Source organism: Galendromus occidentalis, unplaced genomic scaffold, assembly GCF_000255335.2.
Source record: "Galendromus occidentalis unplaced genomic scaffold, Mocc_1.1 scf7180000076319, whole genome shotgun sequence".
In the NCBI taxonomy this organism is placed as follows: Eukaryota; Metazoa; Arthropoda; class Arachnida; order Mesostigmata; family Phytoseiidae; genus Galendromus; species Galendromus occidentalis.
This window is the reverse complement of record NW_003804308.1, coordinates 570,769-586,671: the sequence shown is the minus strand read 5'-3', so window position 1 is coordinate 586,671 and position 15,903 is coordinate 570,769. Positions and strand designations below refer to the sequence as shown.

The following is a 15,903-nucleotide window of genomic DNA, read 5'->3' as shown; positions in this document are numbered from 1 at the left end:
CGCTCCGAAAATTTCCAGAGCTGCCCGCGGGAGTGGCATCGTCGTAGTTTGCATATTGCGGCGCATATTCCGCGCTTCCTCGGAAGCCTGTAATTCAATCAAAACTCCGAGGGCTCGCGCCACTTAGAATCGGAATACGCGTCTCCTACGAGTCTCGGCTCGAGAGGGACCGAGTAGACGGATCTTGCGCGAGCCTAGATGATGACGTCGCGGAATTTCCAGGTGCCTCGCAGGCAGTTTTCCCGTTGCTGGCGTTGTTTGCGTTCTCCGCATCAGCGAGGGAGCGAGTGGTTCATCCGATCCCTGGACGGGAATCGGGACCGGCCACTCCGAAGAGAGCACCGAGGACGGCGAACGATAAAAATGAAGGCTTCCACGAGCCGCAAGGAGCGAGATTTTTCTGAGAGTGGACTCAGAGAAAATTCAGGGGGTCATCGAACGGCTGGCAGCAGGTTATCATTATAGCTGCAGCACGCGTCTTTGAGAAATAGCCATGGCTTAAAAACAAGGAGTCAGATGCTCAGCTCTCATCGTTGGACGGCGTTCGTTCGATGATCTTCGGTAAGAGCACTTACACTCGATATCGTTTGCCGGCTGCCGTCGATCATGACCGGAAAGCTATTAAATCCGAATGTGGATTTAATGATGGAATCTTGGAAGATCGATGCGATTCGATCGGTCCGTTACAAATGACCGAAAGTGTGAAGGAATCGCCTTCTTGGTCTCGCTTCCGTTCCCGAAAGATGGAGGGAGGAAATTCAATTCATGGTCGGTAGACCGCGCCAGGATACGCTTCAGGAAAGAGGCGGAAGGTTTCCTACGAAGCCCGTGGAGAAAGCATCGCGCCGCCGACAGATATCGACTCGGAAGCCGTGCGTGATTGACAGTACACACCGTTCGCCTCTAACGCGGTAAGGTTCGCGAGCCACTGTCTCACTCGCTCCACTGGACCCTTCGTGGCTAAGCCGTCGAGCGTCTTAGCATCGTAATCTGATCGACCGATGGTTCGGACTCGTGTTTCTGTTTTTTGTCTCCGATGGAGAATTAGGACATGTCGTGCCTGCTGGAGCGGCCAGCCACACTGAGCTGGTCTTCTTCAGATGCCACCGATCAGATACGTTCTGCCGTATCAGTAACGGAAAGATGGATGATTACCTGCGACCGACGTCCGATGTATCGTATTTGCTGACCACCATCTGGCTTGGAGACGCAATCGAACGTAACGTCGAGAGGCTGTAGAGTTCACGAACATGAAACGAAATCGTGTATCTGAGCGATTTCGAAAACCATCCTAGAGAACGACCGCAAGAACGATTGTTATAATAATAATAACAAGCCATTATTGTCAGTGCCGAGGAAAGCGGTGACGGCAAACTCAGTCATGGAATCATCTTGGAGATCCCTCGCGCGAACAGCGACGGGATCTCGACGTCAGCTCATGCGAACGATCGTGGTACGGCACCAAACTCCTACTCGCTCTCTGCCTCGGGCCGATGAGAGTCATTGTTGGCTGTCGATGCTTCACAGATGTTTTTTTTTTCAATCCGCTTTATCGGATATCGCAGTCGGGGATTTTGAACGCGTTTTTTTTCCGTGCGAGGAAATTCGGATTGGTATGATACTTTCGGCACAAGACGAGCTTGACATCATCGCTATGACTTTAAACAGGATTTGTGTGGACTTCTATCAAATTCAGATGTCACGTCAATCACGCTTTGAATGTTTGCTAAACCATGGTCACCGAACGTGGGCAGAAAAAAAACAGTGTATTGTGATGGGCAGCATAAACGCACTCGCTCCTTGCGTACTGCGATGCTCGCTTTTGCTTAGAAGGTTCTCCGATGTCTCAGCGAGTACAGCTCAGGCCTGAGGTGGAGTCCAATAGCCATTACATGAGTTCGCTCTTTTAGTGGTAGAGATCGTGAATCGAAGAATTGTCGGCCGCACATCAGCCCTGCCCGGTTGCAGTTCGATGACTCTATCATAATCTGGCAGAATGGCCTGATGATATTCTACCGGTGCTCTTGCCCATCACGTACTCGATTTCATAGGCAATTACGCGGTCATTCGGGTTCACCTGGTATTCTGTCGGCTTCGGTCGGCCGGAGCTCTTCGCTAAACGTTCCCGTTCCTCGCTCGTATCGAACCTCGATTCATTTGTTCTGAGGTGCGGTCTTCCGAGTGATTTCTCCGGAATACGAAGCTTCGCGCTGAGCTTGCCTGAGACGCGGCGTACTCGATGACTCGAGTCGGCGGCTTCAAATCATCCCGACACCGTCAAGGGCTTGTCCAGAATCCTCTCATGATATCCCTCGTTCGGTGTCAATCATTTCTGGGATCATCCTTCGCGGTATGCGGTCTAGAATAATTTTGAAAATATTACTCTGAGGAGGCGAGAAGCTACGCTGGCGTTTCAAGGTGTTCTCGAAATAGCACCGAAGGTACAGGTTGTCGTCCTCAGCCGAGAAGTATGCTGCTCGTCTGAGCTGATGAAGTCTGATTACCTCGCTTCAGCTCAGACATTTTCCTCTTGTTGATGGCGGAAATAGTACCCATCAGATCCCAAGTCGATGGAGACGACGGACTATGGACGTGTTCGAATCGAGATCAGAAGATCGCTCAAAGCAGCGGGAATCTCTTGAGGAGGCTGCTTAGGCCAGACACACTGCTCGGATTTGAAAATACCGAGGCGAATAATTCCAGATTGCTGAACGAGCTCGCTCGAGACGGAGATGTTCTGAGCGCGGAAATAAAACTAGGTCAGACAAACTCCGATTTTAGAGTCGCGCAAATAATGGAAGGCTCTCAGAGATCCGCACGCGAAGCTCCTCGTTTCGGCTGAGATGCACGGGCATCATCAAAACAAGCTGATGATAGACTCTATAGTCATAATACTTAGTACGGCCATCAGACGTCTCGATGAATAAAGAGATATATCTATTTCTGAGCTGAAGATTAACTATTCTCCCCTAAATCGAGGATATCGTGATCCCGAGGATGAGACGGTGCGAAGATGCTCCCGGACTCTCTCTCCCCCGAACCTCGAGAAGAATGAGAGGGCTCGACGTACTTCTCGCAGACGAAACTCGCTCCGGTCGTCGATCCATGGAAGAACCTACCTGGGAGCTCGGAGCATCCATTGAATTCACTGTCGCGTGACGGATTCTATCTATCTGCGACCGATTCATCGCGATTGACGCTCAAGCCACGTCCGGGACTCGACGTGGACATATTTCCGTCTCGCATGCCCAAGGTCACCGGAGTGTTCAACCCGATTCTGACCGAGTGGGCGTTCGCGAATGTTCTCAAGGCAAGCCGACCTTCTTCAGCAGTTAGGTCTGAGCCGATTCCTCCCAATAACAAGCCAATGCCCAAAATTAGATAATCATCGCTGAAAAACCTCTACCTCCGTTGGCGGGCTCCACGAACCTCGAGCTATTCGCTATCGGCTCAGAAGTGAAGGGTTGCCATATCCAATGTCCGCCAGGTGTCGGCGTTTCGGTCGAGCGCTCCACCGAGCTATTTATAAACTCCTCAGTCAAACATCGCCATACATATTGAACGATGGATTTTTTATTTATTTCCAAAACAAATGAGATAATTGATATAACCCCGTGTCTTTAACTACGAGCGGCTCACCTTGAACCTGCAGCCGTCAAGCGCGCCGTGAAGAATTGCGGCTAAACTAGGGGGAGCTATGAATTCCTACTTTTATCTTGGGTTCCATATCTGAATCACGATTGAGATGCGACCGTCATTTTCTCCATCATGACTCCGCGCTCACGTCCATTTCAAGCGCGTTGTGCAAACAAGCGACGCTCCGCATTCGGTAGAAAAAACTACCTACCTACTTTCGTACGTAGTCTACTTCAAATCGATAGCGTCATGACGAATGAGATCGTTGTAGGTTTTGGCTTGGTGTGGCAGCGATGCCGTTCCCGTCGTAGACGTGCCTGAAGCTCAACGGGAAAAGCGTTTTCGGATACAGTTGGGCGTCGTCGCAGTTGCTCGTTGCTGTGGGTTATTGTAATGCAAAAATCTGCTATCACAGAAGATGATGACCCAGATGAGTTCGAAACAATTCCTGGTCAAGCGATCCGTTTCTCCCCTGTTCCGTTAGAGCTCAAAACAGACTTTCGATCGGAGCCGTCGTTTTTGTTCGTCGTCGAAAACGAGGGACGCAACAGAAACTAATGACCGTCGACGCTGGTTGCTTTCGCATTATCTTATAGCTGCACATCTCCTGACGAGTTACACGGAGCAAGCCGACCCACGCGTATCAATTAAAGGGTCCGCTCGAATTGTATCCGCTCGAAGTGCGCTAATATATCACACTTTCCGGATCCGAGGCATTCCGACAATATTCTGAGCAGTGATGTGTTGCTTTTTCTATTCCCCTAATTGCTCGCTCCGCTGGTCGATTTTGTTGCAGTTTTCGACCCGTGCTCCCGAGGTCGATGATTGTCCATTTATTTCGAGTTCCTGGCGGGGTCGTGTTCCTCAACGCATTCCAGGTACGACGCTCGAATCGACAGAAACCTGGAAGCTTGTCGCAGACGAATTTCCGATCGCAGAAAATCTGGAAGTCGCTTTTCTGGAGAAATAACTCGTTCAGGAGTTGAAAAAACCGGAGCGTTACGGCGCCGGGCATGAGACGGATCGTTGAAAGGTAGGCTAGGTACTTATTATTTTTTTACGTCAAAAACGCTATCCGTGGAGCTTGGATTGTTTGTTCTGGCACTCGTTCGGTGAGGAATCCGGTGCGAGGAGTGTGTCTGCGATCGAAAGTCTCCCGATGGGGCTTCCCGTCTTGGTCGGACGGTTTGTTGAGCCCACCGTTGGGTTGACAGAAAGCTGGGTAAACATTCGGAGTTTGTTGGCGGGCTCGTACTTGACTCACTTAGCGATCGAGCGCTCGGTCGTTCGGTCGGTCGATCGGCCTGCCGTTCCGAATTGGATTCAGGCGAATGTCCACAGCGGGTGACCCGGCGCAGAACTTCAGTGGTCACCACCGGCCGACGGAGCAAATGGGAGGCGATGAGAACAGTCGCGGTAAGTTCCTCCGGTGAATTTCCGCGACTCGCGTTCGAACCGGAGCCCTTGCCGAATATTTCTGGGTTCGCTCAACTTGGTTGTTGTTCTCCTCATCGGTCGGTCGAACGATTTGCTGGTTCGCCGTTTTTTTCCATCGTTGCTTCTTTCGCAGCCCGTTGAAGCATCCGCGACGGCGGCGGCAACTTCAACGGTCGGAGGAATCCCTCAATCGAGTGGGTAGGTGGGTGGGTGTTTGGCTGTTGTTCGCTAAGTTGCCTGCCTCTGGCCGATCGTACGGCCGGTAGGAGACAGCGAAACCGACGAACGGAGGTCAAGCCGTGATTCGCACGCTTCGAAAGAACTTTCGGTCACCTGTTGCCGTTGTTCAAGTTCGTGCGCGAAACTCTGTTTCACACAGAAAAATGAGGAACATCTACAATGGGAACGATCCTCCATGTTAATGACGAAGATGAGCGGCTCCTGAGAGCTCCTCTCCGGATCATCTGTTCATCGACGAGCTATTGATCCCATCGTCAACGCCGACCCCGGCACGAGAACATTTCCATCCAAAGACCTGTACCGAGATGAAGAGACGCGGAACGACTTTTCCTTTTTGTGCCATTACAATCTTGAACACTTAGAACAACCCGAAAGAAGTGTCTCAAGTTGTGGAATCCATTGAGAGATCACGACGGTTCCTTCGAGTCGCTCCTCCGAATCAGGGCGATGTTCACTGAATATCCTCGGAGTTACACAAACATAAACAGAGAGAACATTGACAGAGGGGGGACCGCAGAGCCAGATCGAAGTTATTCCTTTGCTTATCAAAACAAGCGGGACACTTGTGAACACTCATGGCTATGAGTTCTATAAATCCGGACTGTTGCCGAGAGGAAAGGCCGCGGGAATTTTCGCCATTCGTCACTTGTCCGTGGCAACAGAAGCAGCAGGTTCCAGCAGCGGATCGGCACCCAGGGGAATGCTGGGACAGCTCGACCGCCAACGCGAACGCCAGCTGTGAAGGAGCGAATATTGTTCTCCAAATAGATATTTCAGACCACGAGGAAAATCAGATTGTTGACCATTTCGCCGTGGTGTTCATGGGTGTCTTCGTTGCCTCGATTCTCGCTCGGGCTTCATCTGCGCCGCGTCTTCAGCGTCGTGGTATATGCTGTGGCGGCATTGGCCCATCCATTGTCATTCGCAGCATTTTCTCAGAAGCTGAGGGAGCAGAAGTTCCATAGAGCTCGTCGGAACCAGTCGAAAAAATGAGTTTCTGACGTGGAAATTCGGTCTGGAATTCGGATGTTTGGCCGCAGTTGAGTTTGACGTCTCCTTCCTCTGGGGATCTGTCGGCGACGATGCCGACGGTTTCGGTGACGACGACGTTTCCAACGTCCGCCAGGGTGACCATGAGAGCGACGCGCCCTTTCGTCAGCGGTGGCGAGAAGTGATGTTTGCGGCTAGGCTTCCTCCAAGCGTGGAAATGTCACATATCAGCAATTCCAGTCCCCGCAATTTATACTCCATCATCATCCGTACGCGACGACTGTGGCTTCCCCGATCGTCATTCCGCTACCGAAAGCTATCGTAATCCCTCTGAGGTCTCGTGGTGAATCCTGGTGGGCCTTCATTGTGCCGCTCGGCTTTTGTCCACGGTACCTTCGCCGCAGACGGGGGGCGAGCACCGAATCGGTGCTCACGTTCTCGAGGCCCAGCGCTTTTCTAGTGAAGACCAGAGCATCTCGATTTGAATATTTCATCCCCCTTACACCCCATCCCGATCTCGATTAGATCTAATCTCGGTAAGTTCCGCATGCGGATGAATTCCCGTCGAGAGGCTGATGCGGTCTTCGCTCGACTGACGGGGAAAACGGAAAATCCGAACCTCAGGAACACTAGCGATGTTTCTTTGTTTCCAGTGACCCCGTACCTCGGAAGGGGCCGAAAGGAAAGCTTCGCTTGTTTTTCTGCGGTGATCGTGGTAGTGATGTTTCCTCCTTTTTCTGCACCGGTGGCGAGGTAGAAATTTTCCCCTACGTGCGTATACGGCTGTGTGTGTTCAAAGGGCGTGTACTTTCTTCCACTTGTTGGGCTGGGTTTCGCTTCGTTGAGACAAAGGGAGTGTCTTGAGGCCTTTTAACGACTTTTCAAATGTCAGCACACATTTCTATGAGCGACCTCATCGCAGTATGAAGTCGTATGATCAGACGATCCTTGTTTCGAATGAATCGGGACATCAGAAAAAAAACACTTCGGGAAGACAAAGCTGCCTCGTGTTCGACGCCGTGAGAGAGACCAAACGGTTTGGCGAAAAGCGGTAAACGAAAGCGACAGCTCTTCTGATATCGTAAACGCACCCGGGCAGACCCTGACCCGAGATAAGCAGCCGACAAGGACCGCGGTTCGAATCATTAATGAAGTGACGACTCTTTTAACCACGATCCGGTGGCGATGTCTTGACGTTGTCGAACCCGGCTCGCGCGCGTGAGCGTCTCACCAGTTCCTTAAATTCACCGGAGCCGGTGCGCTTCCTCACCTCAAGGTCTGGCCGCAGACTTCAGTCATGCGACTCGTGTCTCTGCTTCCGACTATGATCGTAGGTCTCGACCGACCGACCGACCAACTGACTGACGGACTGAGACAGTCAGTGAATGAGTGAGCGCTTCCCTCGAGAGCCGAATGCGACACTATCTCGAAATCCGAAGAATCCACCGCGAATTTCGCTTCCGGTTGAATAAAGAAGGATTGTGCAACTCGTAGAAAGTATTTTATGCACAGAATGTATTTCACTCGTCGACTCATATCGGTGGAAATGTATCGTTCCGGGCGGTTGACACACACATTGACCGGCGCATGGCGTCGCCTGTCTAGAGACTTGTATCTTTTTTTGTGAATCTGAAGTGTCTGCGCGAGCGCCTGTTTAGAAATCTTTCGTCTGGGGAGGGCGTTCACCCAGCTGAGGAACAGTCAGCAGAGTGTCAAGGGCTCTCACCCTTGATTCGAGTCATATATTCCGAACTTGTCCGGTTCTTCCCCTTGTTTTCCGAATCGTTCTAACGGAATAAGATTTTGTTGAAACGTCGTCGCGCCGAACGGTGCCGGCCGTGAAGTGATCGTATCGGGACATGTTGTGTTGTTTCACAGCGCTGCGAATCTCAATCACTCGCTCAGCACCGATTCTGCCGCATACCCGTTGCATAAGAATTATTATTCTGACTGAGACTCTGTCGTTACCGCTCGTGTATTTGCGTGACTTCACCAGCGGCTGAGCTCACCAACAAGAACGGCTCGCTTGGTTACGGTTGAGCGGGCTAAAAATGTCGCAGAGCGAACGCTGTCCTCCAAGTTGTGGAGATAATTTGTCATTGTTGCTTACCACCGTTTGGGTGGAGAGGCTCGCCGTCTCGGGCATTCCTTCACGGGAGTCCAGGCCGCTCCGGGGTGTGCGTTCCCGATTATTGCGCCTTCTCCGTACGGAAGTGGCATAGAACCTGTTGTTCCTGTCTGAATTCCACCATTTTATGGTGCGTGTCGGACGAGTGTGGCGGTGTAGTTCATTCCACGACCCTGGGATCACAGGAACGATCTTCACATTCAAAAGCTTCCTAATGTCACGGGCAACCGGTTCGACAGCGGCGACCTTGATTAGTCAAAGCAGAGTCGATGATTTCATTCGGAGAATCGTTCCGTATTCACTCACCCCGGATCCATTCCGCGTAGCTGTCGCTTCGATAGAACTCGGTGATCGTTTCCGTGTTTCCGTGTTTATTCAAAAAGCGAACAATCGAGCCGGTGCGAGTCGAGCCGGTCGGTTAAAATAAACTCGCGAAAACTTCGATCATTTTTATGGCCTCGGGGAGCCACGCTTCGTAATCTCCGTCAGTGTCAACCGGAAACGATGTTCAGCTCCGAGCGAGCTAAGGTGGGAACCTCGACAGTCTGGAGACCCCTCAGAGAAAGAACGAAACCTGACTCTGCTGGGCATTGGTGAGCGAGCGACTTCCCTCACGAGGGTGAACTGGAGCCGTGTAATCGAAGAATTCGTTCGACCAACGCTCGACTCGTCAATCATTTTAAATTGTCGTTGTTGCTAGTTTTATTCACGGATTCTGGAGGGAACAACATCCGAAAATATTGCCATTTATTAAAATGACCCTCGAGACGTAATTGACTCGTGAGCTACAGGGAAGGAACGGATGTTTTGTCGAGATGAAGGAAGCGAGCGGAATCGTTGTTCAAAGCCCGCGGCTTCCCCGTCTTTACTATAGTCACCACCGTCACTCGTTGCCACTTCTCGGGTTTGGTTGTGATCGCCGATATTTTTTCAAAATGTAGGCACCGGACTCGGCCAGAAATCATCAGATCATCGAATCACCTGGGTGTACCGGGGTCTGAATGAGTGATTTCGAGCAGAGACCAAAAGGAGAAGCGACTCTCTGCTTCCATCTATCCCTCATCATCCCATCCTATCATGCTTGGGTGCGCGTCGGAAGATTGTCAGACCCGGTAAGCTCTCTGTCGAGCTCGCTCGGTAAACCGGTCGAATGATCAATCCTCTTCGATCTCCGCAAGCCGAGCAGCATCGGAGGGGAATAGCAGTCGGGAAAACAGTGTTGTTGTGAGGATGATGTTAAGGCTAACCCACCTGGCCAAACTCGAAGCGAGGGAAGTAAAGGATTCCTTACGACTTCTCGAGGATCTCTTCTCTAAATCTCTCCAACGCTTTTACTCTTCAGAATATTTGTTTGCCCAGCCGTCCTCGCGGTCGTGAAAACACAAAGATTCGTGACACAGATCCGAGGCGAGCGTTGACGGTAGTTGTCGGACGGACATAAATAAAACAAAAACAAAAAACGCAGGCCTAACAAAAAGGGTTGACCACCAAGGCTGAGACAGACTGGCGGGAAGACTCCGCGCCGACGAATATCGTTAGTGTGGCTTCGCGGGTGGCGATGAATTCTTTGGTCGAGTGCGCCGATACATCAGCGTCGAGATCAGGCTTGAAATTCACTCCGCGGATCTCACGCAAAGCAAGCGTGCCATTCGTTGGGTCGTTCTGTTCCAGGCGAGCTCAAGAACGTGGTTCTTCCTGAGCACAGTTACAAAATCTGGGTTAAGCTTTCAACGCCTCCCTACCGATCTGGATGTCTGCTCATCGGTCGGCGTGTCGCTGCTCGATCTACCGGAGCGAGAAGCACGCCCTGCCAAAAGCCTTTTCGAGTTTGAAATATCGACTCAATCAATCGTCGAAGCATCGAGTGGCCGATACAAGCGATTTCATGAAGCCTCGATTCTCGCCGTTTACTCACTCGAAAGGGTAGGAGCCTGAAATCGCTGCTGAACTCCACGTCGCGGGAATGCCTACGCATGCGACGAATCAGCGATTCTTCCCGCCCGAGACCATTCGGTGTAATCCTGATAGCCTTGAAAAAAGCTGTGAGGCTAGAGCTCCCATTCTGTCCACCGCTGGCACAACCGCTCGGGATCCGCTCCGTAACGGCGTTCGATTGTATTCGCTGCCGCGACCGCGGAAGCCTTAAACTTCGAAAAATAGACCCCGACATCCGTAGCTCCCGGAGCAAACATATTTCTCCCTCGATTGCATCGGTATACATTGCGCAATGGAAGCGCATCGTCGACCAGGTCATGGGATCGACATCGCATTTGAACTGAAGAAATAATTGAATTACGTTTGCCTTACCGAAGCCCTGATTAAATGTCGAGCATGCGAATTGGGTAACCGGCGCTCGACTCGAGGAGCCATGGGATTAGCTGACCGAACCCTGGATGCCATGTGGGCAAAATAAGGGAAGACTCGGGAACGATTCCGGGCACTTTTTTGTCTCTACTCGGCGTCTCGCGTCAACGCCTCTCACAAAAGGCGAACCCGCGCGGTTTCGTCCGAGGACAGTGCAGCCCATTGTGAGTTTTTTGTGCGTCAGGGAGTTGATGCTCAAGGATCTCAATAAAGCCGGCCTGGCCTAAGGCTCGATATTCAATCGCTTCGCTGAGAAATGGAATATTTACGAACATCGTCTTTCGACATACACTGGCTCTCGTCGAGCAGGTTGTTGTCGCTACGATCTTCTCGTCAGTCTGTTGTGTCTGCCAGAGTCGGTTATACAGAATCGCCGCAGGGGTCATGAGTAGTTTCATGAAAAGCCGTAGGCCGAATGGGAACGCCATCATCGTAACAGTAATTAAATGGTAAACTGAGGAAGGTATCATTTTTGCTGTTGGCGTTTGTCGATGGTGAGGGCGGTTGATGCTATTATTGCCCACGCTGAGGCCCTCTGAGTGAGTTCAAAGACTTCTTCGTTTTATTTATTTTCTCCCGAGTCTCGTCGTGTAGAAATTCTGCAATAATGGGGCGGGGGATAGTTCCGCGAGTCCAGGCATCCTCCTTGTGTTCCCGTTCTCCTTAGTAGAGAGATCCTTGATCGAGCTGCGGTGGACACTCGTTGCCTTTGCCCGGTGTCACCGATGTGGACGTGCACTATTTTGACGACCGCTGCTCGGCCGAAGGTTCCTCTATGGTTTCTTGTCTTTTCCGTTCTGTGAGCTTATTTATAGTGGTGGAGAGAGGATTTCCGACGACAATGTGTAGTAAATGCTACCATGGATCGCGGATTAGATCTCGATGTTCACGCCCGTGAGAATGCCCGGAGGCGACATTTACAATCAGAGCATTTTCTGTTTTCAACTGTCTCCCTTTTCAAAAACGACGGCCAATCGACAGTAATTTTTATTGCGGACAATCAGCAGCCGGAATGGATTAGGGAGCTGTGGCTGAAGAGTTCGCCGAACGATACTGAAGATGGCAGCGAACGACGAACAGGAAGGAGGACCTTCATCAGAATATTGCTCTGAGTAATTAGAGCCTTCGCAGGGGCTCAAGATCGTCGCGATCTGTCTTGGTGCGCATCAATGGCCAAGAGAGCCGGAAGACACTGAACTTGGGCGAAAGAGCAGGATTTCAATTATCCCGCCTTGTCCCCGGTGACCCATAAACCGCAAGCAGGCGTCAGATATCGCGGAGGGCGTCGCTTATCAAAAACTTGAGCTTAATTGTTTCTGAGTGAAAAAACGCTATAAAGTACCCAGCTCGAATAGCTGATTGAAATAATGCTGTCACGATGGAGCGAGCAATCCGAAGATTCTTGGCGTCGGATTAATCAGCCAGAAGATGGAAGTTCTGCTCAGACGCTACCGAGGGATGATGACCGATTTTTCGTTGATCCCGAGAGAAATTCTTTTTGTTTTGTGACTATAATTTTGATCAATTCGATACTCTATCCATTCAGCCAGGAATCGTGAGTAGAATGCGTTTTTTTCGCCGTGCCTCAATTTTTCCCTATTCAGCTATCACTGTTCTTATAGCCGCGATAAGACTTCGTTGGGCAGAAGTCGCGCTCCCAGATGCATTGATTAGTCTCTTGTGGTAATGCCGTCCAACTAGAATCTGTTCTATTCACTTCCAGGTATCCGCCTATGCCACGGACGGTGGGAGTGCTTCCGTCCGGAAGCACACTTCGAGTGAAAAAGACCTTTATAAACAAGGCTCTCACAGAAGATACTGCGAAGTCGATTGGCATGTCTCAGTACTATTACTATGTGAGGAAAGCCTTCGATGACATTCTGAGGGCCCTCGACGCGCAGTTTGGGAAGCCTCTCATGATGACGAGCACCCAGAACTCCAACAAAGAGGTGAGTTCCTCGCTGTTATTGGATCTGCGATGAAATTCAGGAACTACCAGGCGAAAACGGAAAACGCCCATGAGGTATCGCTTGGCTCACTCCTGCAGAATCCGGAGCGGAGTCGAGTTCTCAAAAATCGAAATACATTCACCAAGAGCTGCTCCGTCGTCAGGTCTTTAGATTCGGAGACGAGCTTGGCGCGCGACGCAGAATAGTCATGTCATGACGACTTGGGAACTGCGGTGTTGAGTAAATGGTAATGGGTACAGCTTTCCGCCTCACTCGGATTGCGGCGGAGTTCGCGAGAATTTCTGTTCGAAACCCGCGCAGGTGGTTCGTGTCGACGAGCACTCCCAGCACTTCATCGGACGAACGGTCGGATGAACTGCGCTGCATTGCGCCGCGCCGTAACGTTTTTCTGCTGCGCCGTTCGTCGGCTGCGAAGCTTTGTCATGCGGGTAGTGCATTTACTGGGACGCTCGCGTTCCGGCCTTCGAGTGTCCTTGAGGGAAGCCCGAGCGACGTAACGACGACGTCACGGCGAGATGGAACGTCCAGAACGCAGCGGAAATTACGTAGCCGCGCAGAGGACGGCGAGTCGCAGTTCCAACTTGTTGTTCATCCGTTTGGTCAGGAAGCTGCCACTGAGCTTGTCGGATTGATCGACGTGCCTGCTGCCCTATTCTCCCTGTGCTCGCTCGGGGAGTTGCGTGTCGGCTGTGACACAGAAGCCAATTTTCTACGCGAGTCGCTAATTATCCGGATGTGTTCTACGCACCGATCCGGACTGAGAACTCCGTATCCCACAGCTTCTCCTTGTCGGCTCTCGATTCAATGCCCAATCAGGTTCATTCGAATCTTCCAAGAGCATCTTATCGAATGATGCGGCCAGCTGCCGCTTTCGAGAAATCCGTCGCCCTGTCAGCTAATGAAAGAACGGCATTCAGTTTCCACCAAGGCGGCCTAATGTCGATCCGCTTGAGTGGAGCTCGCGATCGCACACCGGGAGAAGCTGGAAAACACCCAAGCAGAGGAATTAAGGCAGCTCGCACGCGACAAACTCCGATGTTCTCCACGGCTGGTGAGCTGACGTCCTGCGAAGGTCGAGAGACTAAGCGCTTAGACCGTCGCACACAGCGGAACAAATCTTCCAGTTCGACTGGTGTGGTCCCACGCGGCGGATAAGATGCGGCCGGACAAACAATAAAGCATTGTTATGGATCCCATCAGAATTTGGCCGAGCCGGTGTCTATCCAGTAATCTTCGAAGATCGATCCAGCTATCCCTGAGGTGTGCACGTCACGGTGCTCGTATGCGTCTTGACCCCATAGTTAGTCGATAGACTCGGATTCGCGAATCGCGCAAACCTGAGCCATTGAGACCGATATCCGCACGGCGATTTTTCGATGTTTCATTTTTTTCTCTCGCTGGAATCTCGAGATTTCGAGGTCTCCACATCTCTGGAATATCTCCTCCGTGTCAGAGCATGACGATTCCCGGAGACTTCCAATTAGGTCTCTGAAACGTGATCTCATATTTTGTACTATGAGAAGAGGAGTCCTCGACATTGGATTAGACGTTCACACGGAGCAGGAAGTTCAAGCGAGACGAAAACTCGAAGTATGTATCCCTCAAGGCGAACCGAATCAACGATTCGCGGCTCCTTCTTGTGATATGCCTATTCCACTGGGAAAATTCCTGCCGTACGCATGTGTACTCTTCCATTTCGTTTCCATTCCGCGCGAAGATAAACATTCCTTGTTTTCGAAACGCTCGAATTTTATCCTGCTTCCTCTCCCCGATCACTTATGAGACTGCGCTCGATTTCGCCTACCGCGTGTAGATTGAGCGTCCTTCCGGAAAATTGGGCGATGACTGTCGAATCATGGAATTATCCATGCACATATGAATCGTGAATTATTCGAACTGCGACTCGATGCGAGCGAGTTGATTGAGTAGCAAAAGGAACTCAGCTCCTCCAGTCTGGTAGGCATCTTCGATTTCTGATTTTTTTTCCTTTTCAGGCTGAAGAAATGATAACAGCGGAACGTAAACCAAAAATTGATCTCTTCCGCACGTGCGTGGCCGCCGTTCCTCGGCTCATTCCCGACGGCATGCGAAAGCAAGATCTCGTCGATCTCCTCGCGCGTCTTACCGTTCACATCGATGAAGAGCTTCGGGGTCTGGCCTACCAATCGTTACAGAACATGATCTCCGATCTTCCCGAATGGCGTGAGGACGTTATTCAAGGCTTTATTCAATTCGCGCTCCGAGACATCGGAGATCTCGGTCAACCCCATCTGATGGATCAGGCGCTGAAAATGCTACTCCAACTGCTGACGGCCTGGAAGAACTCGAATCCGAAATCTCGCGACGTCTCGGAAATGCGCATGGACGCAATCGCAACAGTTCTGCATCAAGTCGAGGGGCTTTGTCTGGCCATGCTCTGTCAGAATCGGGTGCGTTAACCAGGATCTTACGAAATCCCCCGTCGATATCGATAATAATTATGATAGCAATGGCATAACACAAAACAATGATAATAATCTTCCCTCAATCTCTGTGATCGTATCCCTCGATGATATGGGAGGGAAACTTCGGCTAAAGCGGAAGATTCTCTGTTTCAGCTCACGCAACGTCGAGTAGCGGTTCATCTGTTGAAAGAAACCAAAGGACTTATTCGCACGCTGTTGCCACCTCCACCTCGTTCTGATCCTCCTGTGATCGACATCATCGAAAGCGCGTTGCCCGAGGTCGTTGAGCGCTGTTTGCGACATCCTCAGTTGCAGCTGCCGGTTTCCGAGCGAATGGCCCTCCTGACAGCCCAGCAATCCCAGCAAGTGGACTTGCAATGGCTCACGGAGAGGAATAACCCAATTTGGACGGGGAATCCCACAATGGCCGAGGCAGAAGCTTCTAAGGGAAACACGAACACAGCGGGCTCTTCAAGTTCATCGAATGTCTTCCAGGACTTGTCAAAAATGGACGCGTGGTGTCTTTCGATGATGACATTCATTCCCGGCGTGGTGAAGCATTGCCCGACAGCCGTCACGATGTCGTGGCCAATCGTAACCAACCGAATCAATGCACTGTTCAGTCACTTCGAAATGAGTCTCATCAATGACAATCGAGCATCGTTGTTGAGGTAGGTTTCCCGGCTACTGCTAA

The 15,903-nt window shown here is 51.2% G+C and overlaps 1 protein-coding gene across 1 annotated transcript in view; it reads left to right on the top strand.

Annotated features, from left to right (window-relative positions):
- Nucleotides 1-15,903, top strand: part of fry (microtubule binding protein furry) — a 40,197-nt gene that overhangs the window by 17,455 nt on the left and 6,839 nt on the right. The window contains exons 4-6 of the mRNA XM_029113117.1: nt 12,519-12,744; nt 14,760-15,194; nt 15,363-15,880. Coding sequence (XP_028968950.1) covers nt 12,519-12,744; nt 14,760-15,194; nt 15,363-15,880 — 1,179 coding nt within the window. The remainder of the gene's footprint in view (nt 1-12,518; nt 12,745-14,759; nt 15,195-15,362; nt 15,881-15,903) is intronic.